At 38.6% G+C, this 10,887-nt stretch overlaps 1 protein-coding gene across 1 annotated transcript; it reads left to right on the top strand.

The window, feature by feature from the left end:
- Positions 1 to 8,185: 8,185 nt before the first annotated feature.
- LOC117635115 (protein DETOXIFICATION 51) lies at positions 8,186 to 10,004 on the top strand. Its single transcript, XM_034369456.1, has one exon. The coding sequence runs from the start codon at positions 8,266 to 8,268 to the stop codon at positions 9,910 to 9,912; it is 1,647 nt and encodes a 548-aa protein (XP_034225347.1). The 5' UTR covers positions 8,186 to 8,265; the 3' UTR covers positions 9,913 to 10,004.
- Positions 10,005 to 10,887: the final 883 nt, after the last annotated feature.

Here is a 10,887-nt window from a genome sequence, read left to right as displayed (position 1 = left end):
GCTAATTGGAAGGCCAAGAACAAGGGCCTTATGGGTTTAGTGATACAATCAGCTATGGACCCTCAACTGTGAAGAAAAATTCAATCTGGGCTGGGCCTTCTGAGGTCTTTGGAGATTGGGCCTGGCCCATAAAATCCGGGCCTAAATCAAGGAATGTTAAGGCCTATCTGAGTGACATTGAGCATGTGCATGTCCTGGAGGAGGGGGAAAATGTTGTTTCTCATCAACCAAACAAGGATTTGACATGATTAGATTCTCCACAATGGTCAGTTCTTGAATACGTCATCGCTAACCCCACTCCTAATCCTACTCTTTAAGCACTAATCACTCTTGAAATCAAACCCTCACGCTCAGGAGGGATATCACTTTTGAGGATTTAGCAATCATTACTTCTCTCCAACCCACCATTATTTTGCCATGTTGTGTTTCCTTTTGTCATCCCCATTGTCAAAATATTTTAATTTCAACAACTGCTTTGGGGCTGGACAGTTGAACAGTTCATATTTCTAATACAAACAAAAGGCAATTACCATTTTCAAGCAAACAGTTGGGTTGAATTTTTCCACCGTCCAAAGTGATTGCAAATTGAAATCGAGGGTTTTGAACTGCCTTGTACGAATAAACTAGGCGCTGCCAGTATTTGAACAAGGCTTGCAGTCAATTTTTACAGAATCATAAGATCATGTTGAAGAACTTGCACATATAACCGTAATTAATTCACTCAGAAAAGTGAAAGCAACATGTCTTTGACTTTGTTCATGTTCTTTCTTCTGGTGGAGTTGGTAGTGACACTTTTGGTGGGATATTGATGCAACAAAACCAATGTTGATTTGGCCTTCTCCTATGTGCCGACATCTTGGTGTTATTACAGTGTGAACGTTATTGTAAATATAAAGGAAAGTAAGAAGGAGTAGAAGAAAATACATTCCTTCAAAAGACAATTTGCATATATATATATACACTCTCTACTTCTAAAAAGCCAACTTTCTTTTTCAAAGTCCAATCAATATAATTCTCCCCCCAAAATCACTGGCGCAAGAAAACTTGACCCCCCATATCGAACCAAATCTAGTCTCATCATGCTGCAATTCTCTGTGGATGAACGCCTACATGCTTTGAAAAGTCACTTTTGGGATTCCTATTTCCATTTTGTCAACCTAAGATAATCTTTGTTTTGTTCATTGGTGATTATGGAAGTGATTGACTAAAGTTTCTTTATATTTGACCCCATTTCGATTTAGGTGCAACAATTATTCTGTTCATAAATTAATCTATATGAACAAAGTAATTAGAAATTGATCAAAGCTTTAATTAATGATTCAGATGTATTGCATTCACCTCAATATATAAGTTAATCACAATGCCCACAATTTGGGGCCACCAATAGCTTGGTTTGTGGGGTTCTGAAATGAGTCTAGTCTCAAGAGCAATCTATACCCATGCAATTGGGGTTTGAAAATGCAGCTAGCTCAGTGCACGCCTTTCATTCTTGCATCAATTAAGGAATCCAAAACCAAACTTGTAATTATATACATATATCTCTGTTTACTTTGTGGAAAAGAAGCAGATCATTCATTTTACCTACGGCCCTACCTAATTTTCCACGTGGCTAGGACCCAGTTTGCCAAGTGTATGTCTCCTCCCTATATTGCCAATTAGTGGGTCAAAGTCAAACACAAAACAGTATTTGTTGGTCACTTTGTTTCCCCCTGGATAGTTCAAAAGTGTTGAGATTTTAGACAATTTAGACCCTTGACCTAAAAGCAGTCCAAGTCCAACAAATACGCTCAACTCAAGTAAGCAGAGCCATGGTCGAAGGCAAGAGAGCTTAGCAAGGTTGGCTTTGCTTGCTGATGGAGTCAGAGATATATATATATATATATACATATAGGGTTACGATCGGGGGACACACAAATTATGATGACACACTTTAACGATTCATAATACATCTTAATAATTTTTTTAAAAAAAGAGAGTTAAAATTAGGATTGAATTAAAGGTAATCAATGGTGTGGGAATTTGGACAAGAATGTATCACAACCATGTGCAGAAATGGCCCCCACGAGGGATATGGCATGCGTGTGGGTCTCTTCCTAGTGGTTGTGTTTTTAGCCTCTCTTTCTTTCTTTTTATTTTCTTCTGTAACAATTTTAGTAACCTAGAGTCCACACAGCACACTCTCAACCCACAGAATTTCCAAGCAAGGAAACTTTTAACTTGTAACTCAAAAAATATGCTTACGCTGCAGACGACAAATGTTTTTTTGTTGCTGAAGTTTTGAAGGGTTTTGCTTTAGATGGATTTGCGAATGGAGATGGAGATGAGCTGTGCATGTGAGACAAGTAGCTGGAGTTGTAAAGACCCATCTGCAACTCCTTCCCAAATATCACGTGCCCTACGTGTATATATATATATATATATATATATATATATATTTCCTTCTTTCTTTCTGTGGCCCTTTTCCGATTTCTTTGAAAGAGAGTGCGATGAGTTACATCTCTTACATGCATATGGGGCATGCACTAATGTTTCCTCCCTTTTCCACAAACTTATAATAAAATGTGTTGCCATACAGCAAACCGACGGCTGTACAAACATTGGCTGCGAAGATCAGATGGACCAGATTTTTTTAATAATGGATGATAATATATATAAACTAAAAGGTAAAATAAATGGCGTAGATTAGGGTTAGGAGATATATAATAAAATGAAGCAAAGATGATGGAGATGAGCTTTGCGGTTGATCGGGTTGTGCCTTTTTGAAGATGAGTGAGAGATCCTTGCAAATTATGAATACTTTCTCTAGTCTTCTTCTTCCCATATATGGGGGGTTGCCACGCGTCCCATATAGTCGATGTTTAACTTTTCTTTTTCTTTTTTTCTTCCCTTTTGTGTTTTGTTTTTGTTTTTTTTTTGCCTTTTCATGATCATGGTATGAGAAAAGGAACTTTTATTATTCCTTGTAATATATATGTGATGGAACTTCATGGTTGTTGCTTGTTGGGTGGAAATCTTTAAAAAAAACACCACAAATGTTATTGGCATGCACTTTAAAGCCATCCCATAAAGAATAAAAAGTCAATTTATTTATTTAAAAAAAATTCAAGATTTATTTATGTTATCTATTGAATTATGTCAGAAAATAATGCATAATGGACCCCGTATACAAATACTTGGAGGAAGAAAAAAAGTTTTGTACGGTTCAATTATGAATTACTCCTCTTAATACGAAATTTAAAGTTGACCAAGAATGAATGAATACAAATTGGGTCTCGCATAATTCAGGTGGTAGGGCAAAAAAATCCTTTGAGATGATGAGGAAGTCTTTCACTCTTTAAGCGATTAGGACATATATTCATTTCTCTCGTAATCACGTATTATGTACGTAATATATGTATGTGATGGATAATTGTGAAAACGAGATGTATAAATTCTCACCCATCCTTTTTTTTTTAATTTTTTTTTTATACTGTAAAATAGTAACAGTATATATGTTTATGATAACTTGATGGGTTAGTTGTTGGATGAATCAAGCATTTTTCATTGTATAATGCGAAACTTTGTGCTTAAGAAAAGGATAGATTAAAATCTACTTGGCCTAAGTAACCTTTGGGTGAAGTAGGGAGTCAACTGCAAGCTATAGCAATTAGACATGACAATTTAAGATTAATTAACAATAATTAAGGGGGGTGTATCCAATTCAAACTTTTAATGACTTTCATAAAATTTAAAAGTCTGAATGTATTCAATTTAGACTTTTAAAGAGTATATAAAAGTCTAGTGGTATTCAATTGTGACTTTTAAAAAGTATTTAAAAGTTTGGTGGTATCCAAAAAGTTAACGACTTTTAAAAAACTTATTAAATGAATGACTTTTCTATACTTTTAAGGCTAATTGTTAAGAGCAAAAGTCTTGTCAATTTACTAGTGACTTTTATCAACTCGATGAAAGTATTTAAGAATTTATCATCTCTATGAAAGTCACTCACTTAAAAAAAAGTATTTATAAGTATAAATTGGATACACCTCTAAGATTCTAAATAAGTGTACGTACAAGGTTAATTTGTACCAACTCATGCAAGCAGAAATTTAAAATTCGATGCTATATATATATATATATATATATATATTAGCAAAATTATACTCATGTGCCTCCATGATCGATCAGTGGCTATGCTATTGCTTACACACTATAGGGTAGCTGCCTGCTGCTGCCCATTACCCAATAAAAAGATGCCCCACTAGAGCCAGTGGGCCACTTGCTGGGTCTGCCGGGGGACCTACTCACAAGCCACCCAATAAGAACCAAGATATTCTCTTAGCACAAAGGCTTCTAGTGTTCCTGTTCAACACCTGTGCCTTTCCCTCAATCTCTTCATGTATCGCTTTTCGTTTTCTAGTTTCTGGTTTCTAATTTAATATAATCTTTATGCAGTGAGTTTCTATTGAGGTATCCATCAAATAAGTTTATTTTTAGGAATATCTTTGTATGGCCCATTATACATTGTTTTCAATGATCTGAGCTGTCTAATTTTTAGATATTCTCTCAAAAGTTATATCCGTAAAAAATTATTTGAATTCGAAATCATTTGATCACTCAATTAGATTATTGTTATTTTAGTCTTTTCTTGACGTTTCGTGTTCATCTATTTTGTTGCTAGCAATTAGATGCCTTAATGATTTTCTAATTTTCTAATTTTTTTCAAAGATGATCTATGAATGAAGACTTGAAATATATAGACGGTTTAAATTATTGAAAATTAAATTTGCAAAGTACCCTAAAAAGTGTCCCTCAAATAAAATTATTTGAGAGAAATCTTAATGGAAGGGAATTGTATTTCTATGATGTTCATCCTTATTAAAATATGCACATAGACAAAACCAACTTTATGTAATTGGGTTTTTATAGTACTATATACACAATTGTTTTGTAAACTATCATATCTAGTAAAGTAATATAATATAATCAACCAAACTTATATTATTCGGCACGAAATTCATACTCTAAATTTTATTATTTACAACCATTTAAAAATTGAAGAGTTTTTTGTTTTGACCGTAACACTGTTATGGAAAGCTACTAATATATATTTTTGATACAAGCACATCATTCTGAATTAATTTAATCTATAAGTGGAGATTCAAACTTCGATATAAAAGGTGGGTTTATTGTTTTTGTCACCTGACCTAATTCACATTTGTAAGTTGTTATATATAAATTAAAAATATGTATAGCGGTATGATTGTCATACTAAAAAAGAAGCAATAGAATCCCGTTATAAAAGTGAGAAGTGGTGCATCGAGAAGGGAAGAGGGAAGAGGAAAGTAGCATTTTTGCTTACCACTTTATTAACTCAATGTGTATTTTTACCATCATTCTCAATACTTGATACGTATTTATTGGCATAACTATAATTCTATAAGTACAAAATAAAAAGTTAATTATGATTATGTCAATAAAAACATGTCAAGTGATTAAAAAGATAATAAGGGTATACCTTAAGTTAAGTTAAAATAGTAACCAAAAAATATTTGGGAAGACGGAAGAGGGTGAGACTCAGAGGGTGTCAGATTGGGTTGGGAATGTGTGTGTCATATTCACGAGCTCTCTTCTCCATCTCATTCTGAGCCACCCAGCCAGCACACCCCACCATCACTGCTGTTTCTCAAGTTTCCTACTCCATCAAATTCCAATCTATCTATTTATCTCTCTCTCTTTTAAACATGAATTAAAAACAAAAACGCAAATTACATTCGTAGAAAACGACAACAAGGTCAATTGCGCCCAACTCAACAAGACAGAGATAGCTACAGAGAGAGATAGGTACAGCACTTGCATGCACAGCACAGGCAGATGTAACAGGGTCATAACTATACAAGGGAATTAAAGTAAAATAAATTTTAATAATGCATGCGCTTTCATTGAATTGGAGGCATTTCTGTCTCCTTCCTTCCATCTGTTTGTGGAAACCCAGCGAGGACCTCATGCTACTCCCCCGTTCATCACGCAACGCACGTATATGTACACACATATATATATATATATATATAATTACCCTTTCAAACTTACATGCATTTGACTACATAAATTCTTGTATAGGGTAACTAGTCTAGGGTTCTCACAATGGGCTAGGATTGACGCACGGTCTCATCCCATTGTGGGAAAAAAAATTACTTATAACGGAAATAATATTATTTTTTGCTAGATAAATTTCTATATGTCATTGCGTTATTACTTAAAAATAATAAAAAATATTATTCTCGTTACATGAGAGTTTCGACAACCCTACCAAATAACCAGTCATGTCATTAAAACTATTAACAATTTAATAATATATGGTTGGACTTTAAATTAGAATCATGATTAATAGAATTATATTCGTATGTGTTGAATTGTCACGCACGCGCGCAACTCTCGCTGGCACAACTTTTGAGAAACAGAGGGGAGGACTGGTGTGAAGGGGCGATGAAATGTGACGTGGGATAAGACTTTGGAGGAGGAGGGAGCAACGTCCATGGGACAGCATTTTTTGGCAGTGAAATGAAGGCGGTGTTTTGGCTGACGTGTAGAAGCGAGACCCTCCTTAATTAGTGTCCAATTCAGAAATTCCAGTCGCCCAATCAGATCATCCAAACGGCCGCCAGGCCCACCCACCGGCCACTTCCCTGTCTCACTCTCTCTCTCTCTCTCTCCCTATGTATATCTTTCTTTTTTCTTTTTTGGTTTGGTGCAGAAAATGAATTTAAATGAAGAAAGAGTAGTTCGTGATGCTCCAAGTAGGGCAAGCGTGACCTCGCGTCTCACTCCTCCAACAGAAGATTAACGTCAATCAATCATCAACAGCTTGCAATTATGCCTCAAAAAATGTGGCATGAGATGTTGTTATTCTTATTAGGGGACTTGGGATATTTCGAATTAGCTCCCTCCTTCTATAACCACAAATATTTAAATCAACAAAATGTAATGGAGTACGAAGGAGGAAAACCTCCCTCCCTATTCGAGTTCTCAATACGAATGGAATATAAAAATCTAGTTTCCAAGTAACCTTTGTGAACAAGGTAGCCCTACAAAGTAAACTTTTGTCCATGATCCTCATCCATACGAGACTGCATTCTCTAATACTCTCCCACGTGCGAGACCGTGTATTGAAAATGAAGTGAAATCTTTTTAATTCAAGTACACAATTTAACTTTTCATAAATATACTCATTCTAACATGACATTTTATAAAATAAAAAAATATTTAAAGTCCAATACTTTAGAAAAAATCTATGTTGTATTTTCAATTGAAAAAAATTGTAACACATTCAGAAAATAACAAGTGGCTAATTTAAAGTTTTTTTTTTTTCTTTCTCCAAACAGACTTTCTAAGAATTTTTATATAAGATGTCAAATTAAAATGAATCTATTTATGAAATGCCCGTGATTATATGATTTTGATCATAACGTAGTGGTGTAGACTGTTGGGGCCGCAAATTGTGTCGAAACAAGTTCCTTTCTTTGTTGCATTGCATTGCATTGCCTTGATGAGTGCCCGTGAGAAGAGGGTGCTCGAATCACTGGCTTTTGAAGGAAAGCAAAGCACATTATTATAATGTATCTACGTAGGTAAAGGGCAGAGACCAGAGAGAAAGCACAGAGCAGCAGAAAGTGATGAGCCTTCGTGAGTGAGAGCAAAAAAATCACCAGAAGAATCCCCTTAAAATTTTTACTTGTTGGAAATTGAAACCTCTGCCCCAAAAATCCTGACAATCTGACGTCTCTTTCTTCAAACCACATAAACTAAACAAAACAACTAATTACCACATTCTCATAAATATTTAAAATTGAAAAAAAAGGAATGATGTTGGAGTTTAAAGGGTAAAAAACAGAGTATATAGATAAACAAAGTTCAAAATTGCAGAGAAAGACAGAAATGCCCCAGCTCAACACAACACCTCTATTAATACCCTACTTTGTATATCCCTCTCCTCTACGCCAAAAACCAAGCCATCCATCTATCCATCCAATCCATCTATCTTTCAAAGACATAGAGTGCTCTTTACGAGAGTATCTCTCTCTCTCTCTCTCTCTCTCTCTCTCTCTCTCTCTCTCTCTCTCAGCTGAAAACAGAGCATCATTCAAACAGAAACAATTCATCATCATCGAATATAGACATATATATATATATATAGGCTAGCTGCAGCACAAACAAAACAAACGTAATTTCTTCTTCTTGTTGTTGATCATCACCATCATCATAATCAGCAGGAGCAGCAGCAGCATCATGTGCAATCCAAATCCTTCTGCTGCTTCATCAACAGCCGCCAAGAAAACAGAGCACCGCCAACAGTCACAACCCCATCTCTTCTTAGACTTCTTATTTCTACCAAACACCGCCATTAAACATGAAACCCATCCTGCAAAGCATCAGCATCAGCAGCATCAGCTGCAACACCAACCCCCGCCACCACAGCATTTCACTGACTCAATTACTCTTCCAGACATAATATCTGAGACCAAGTCTCTGTTTCAGCTGGCTTTCCCCATCCTCCTCACCGCCCTCATTCTCTACTCCCGCTCAGTCGTCTCCATGCTCTTCCTCGGCCGCCTCGGGGACCTCGAGCTCGCCGCCGGGTCGTTGGCCATCGCCTTCGCCAACATCACCGGCTACTCTGTCCTCTCCGGCCTGGCCCTGGGCATGGAGCCTCTCTGTTCCCAAGCCTTCGGAGCCCAACGTCCAAAGCTCCTCTCTTTGACCCTTCACCGCTCCGTCATCTTCCTCGTCGTTTCGTCGCTGCCCATTTCGCTGCTCTGGCTCAGCATGTCCTCCATCCTGCTGTACCTCCGCCAAGACCCAGATATCACAGCCATGGCCCACACCTACCTCATCTTCTCCCTCCCTGACCTCCTCACCAACTCCCTCATTCACCCAATCCGCATTTACCTTCGCGCCCAGGGCATCACCCACCCGCTCACGTTAGCATCGCTCGCCGGCGCGCTCTTTCACCTGCCCATGAACCTCCTCTTGGTCACTTGGCTTCGACTCGGCGTGGCCGGCGTCGCTGCCGCTTCCGCTGCCTCCAATTTGTTTGTCTTGTTGTCTCTTGTTTCTTACGTGTGGGCCAAGGGGATACACGAGCCTACGTGGACCGCGCCGAGCCGGGAGTGCTTGACAGGCTGGAAGCCACTGCTTCGGCTCGCGGCTCCGAGCTGCGTTTCTGTCTGTTTGGAGTGGTGGTGGTACGAGATCATGATCGTCTTGTGTGGGCTTCTTGTGGACCCCAGAGCAACCGTCGCCTCGATGGGAGTGCTCATCCAAACGACGTCGTTGATTTACGTGTTCCCATCCTCGCTGAGCTTCGCGGTCTCCACGCGGGTCGGGAACGAGCTCGGGGCGAAACGCCCGCACAAGGCGAAATTATCCTCTGCGGTCGCGGTCATGCTGGCGTTCCTGATGGGCCTATCGGCAACGACCTTCGCGTCCGGGATGAGGGGGAGCTGGGGCCGGATTTTTACCAGCGATGCCGAGATCGTGCGGCTGACGTCGGCGGCGCTGCCCATCCTAGGCCTGTGCGAACTTGGAAACTGCCCGCAGACGGTTGGGTGTGGGGTCCTCAGAGGGAGCGCGCGCCCCTCCACCGCAGCCAACGTGAACCTCAGCGCGTTCTATCTGGTGGGCATGCCCGTGGCGATTGGTCTCGGGTTCTGGGTCGGGGTGGGGTTTTGTGGACTCTGGATCGGGTTGCTGTCGGCCCAGGTTTGTTGTGCTGGGCTGATGTTGTATGTGGTTGGGACCACAGACTGGGATCTCCAAGCTAAGAGGGCCCAGTCACTAACGTGCGCCGGGTGTGAAGTCGTAGTACCTGATTTTAAGGGTGTAGAGGAGGAGCAACAGCCGTTGATTATCATTACGGTGCCTTCTTCTCGATAATCCAAATATTCCAGATCAGATTTAATTTTTGCCACCAGTTTTTTATATATAATTATTCCTTTTTATTTTCTTTCAGTACGATTGTGAATTATTATTATTTTTTGGGTCACAGATTTGGATTTGCGTAAAAAGAATAAATCAACAATTTTGTTCTTTGTTATTATTAATTAATGTGATGATCTGATGAGTGGGTTCTGCTTTTTTATTTTTTCACTGAGTGAATCAGATTGAGTGGGTTTTGATTTGATTAATTAAAATCGAAAACAAAAGATTAAAGTTCAAGCACTCATATCATATCCCATCCCACCATGTGTTCTCTTGGTTGCTTCAAGTGCTGCCTATATAGATATGGTATGACAAGCATTTTTTATAAACCATCAAATGCAGATTTGTTTTTGCATTCGAGTTCGATTTCACTGCCTCGTAAGTTAAAGTAATTTAAATTATCGCTTGTATAAAAAAATAGCTGTTATTTTAAGTACAAGCGATAATTTTGGCAAGATTATCTAGTGTTTTGGGTTGTGGAAATAGCGATTGGTGTTTTTACTTTAAAGTTCGATTGGGTTGGAGTTGAATGAATGATATATTTTTGACAGAGACAAGGCAGTACAGTGTAGACTGTAAGTGCCTAGTGCAAATGGGAAATGTCTCAAAAATTCGGACATGTTTGATCTTTTCCTTTCATCATCAGGTTGGGTGGGTGGACAAGGCTTTCGAAAGTATTAGATTAGGCTTCCAATCGGAATCTGACACGTGGCAGTGGGTAGGCCAACCAAACAAACTAAATAAGGACAGTTTGACCTTATCGTCTTGGCTTCATTTCGTCCAGGTCTTGGTCCCAGGTCCCAAGTTCCCCAACTACGTTTGGATACTATTCATCATATCCTAAGCTTAAGTCTATAAGGTTGTCGCCGTGAGTTTGGACTAGATTGGAGTTGAGTAGTTGAGTTTAACATAAGCCAGTTTTTATATAGT

This window comes from Prunus dulcis, chromosome 7, assembly GCF_902201215.1.
Source record: "Prunus dulcis chromosome 7, ALMONDv2, whole genome shotgun sequence".
Classification (NCBI taxonomy): Eukaryota; Viridiplantae; Streptophyta; class Magnoliopsida; order Rosales; family Rosaceae; genus Prunus; species Prunus dulcis.
Note: the sequence above shows the minus strand (reverse complement) of the source record. Positions and strands in the feature narration are given on the sequence as shown.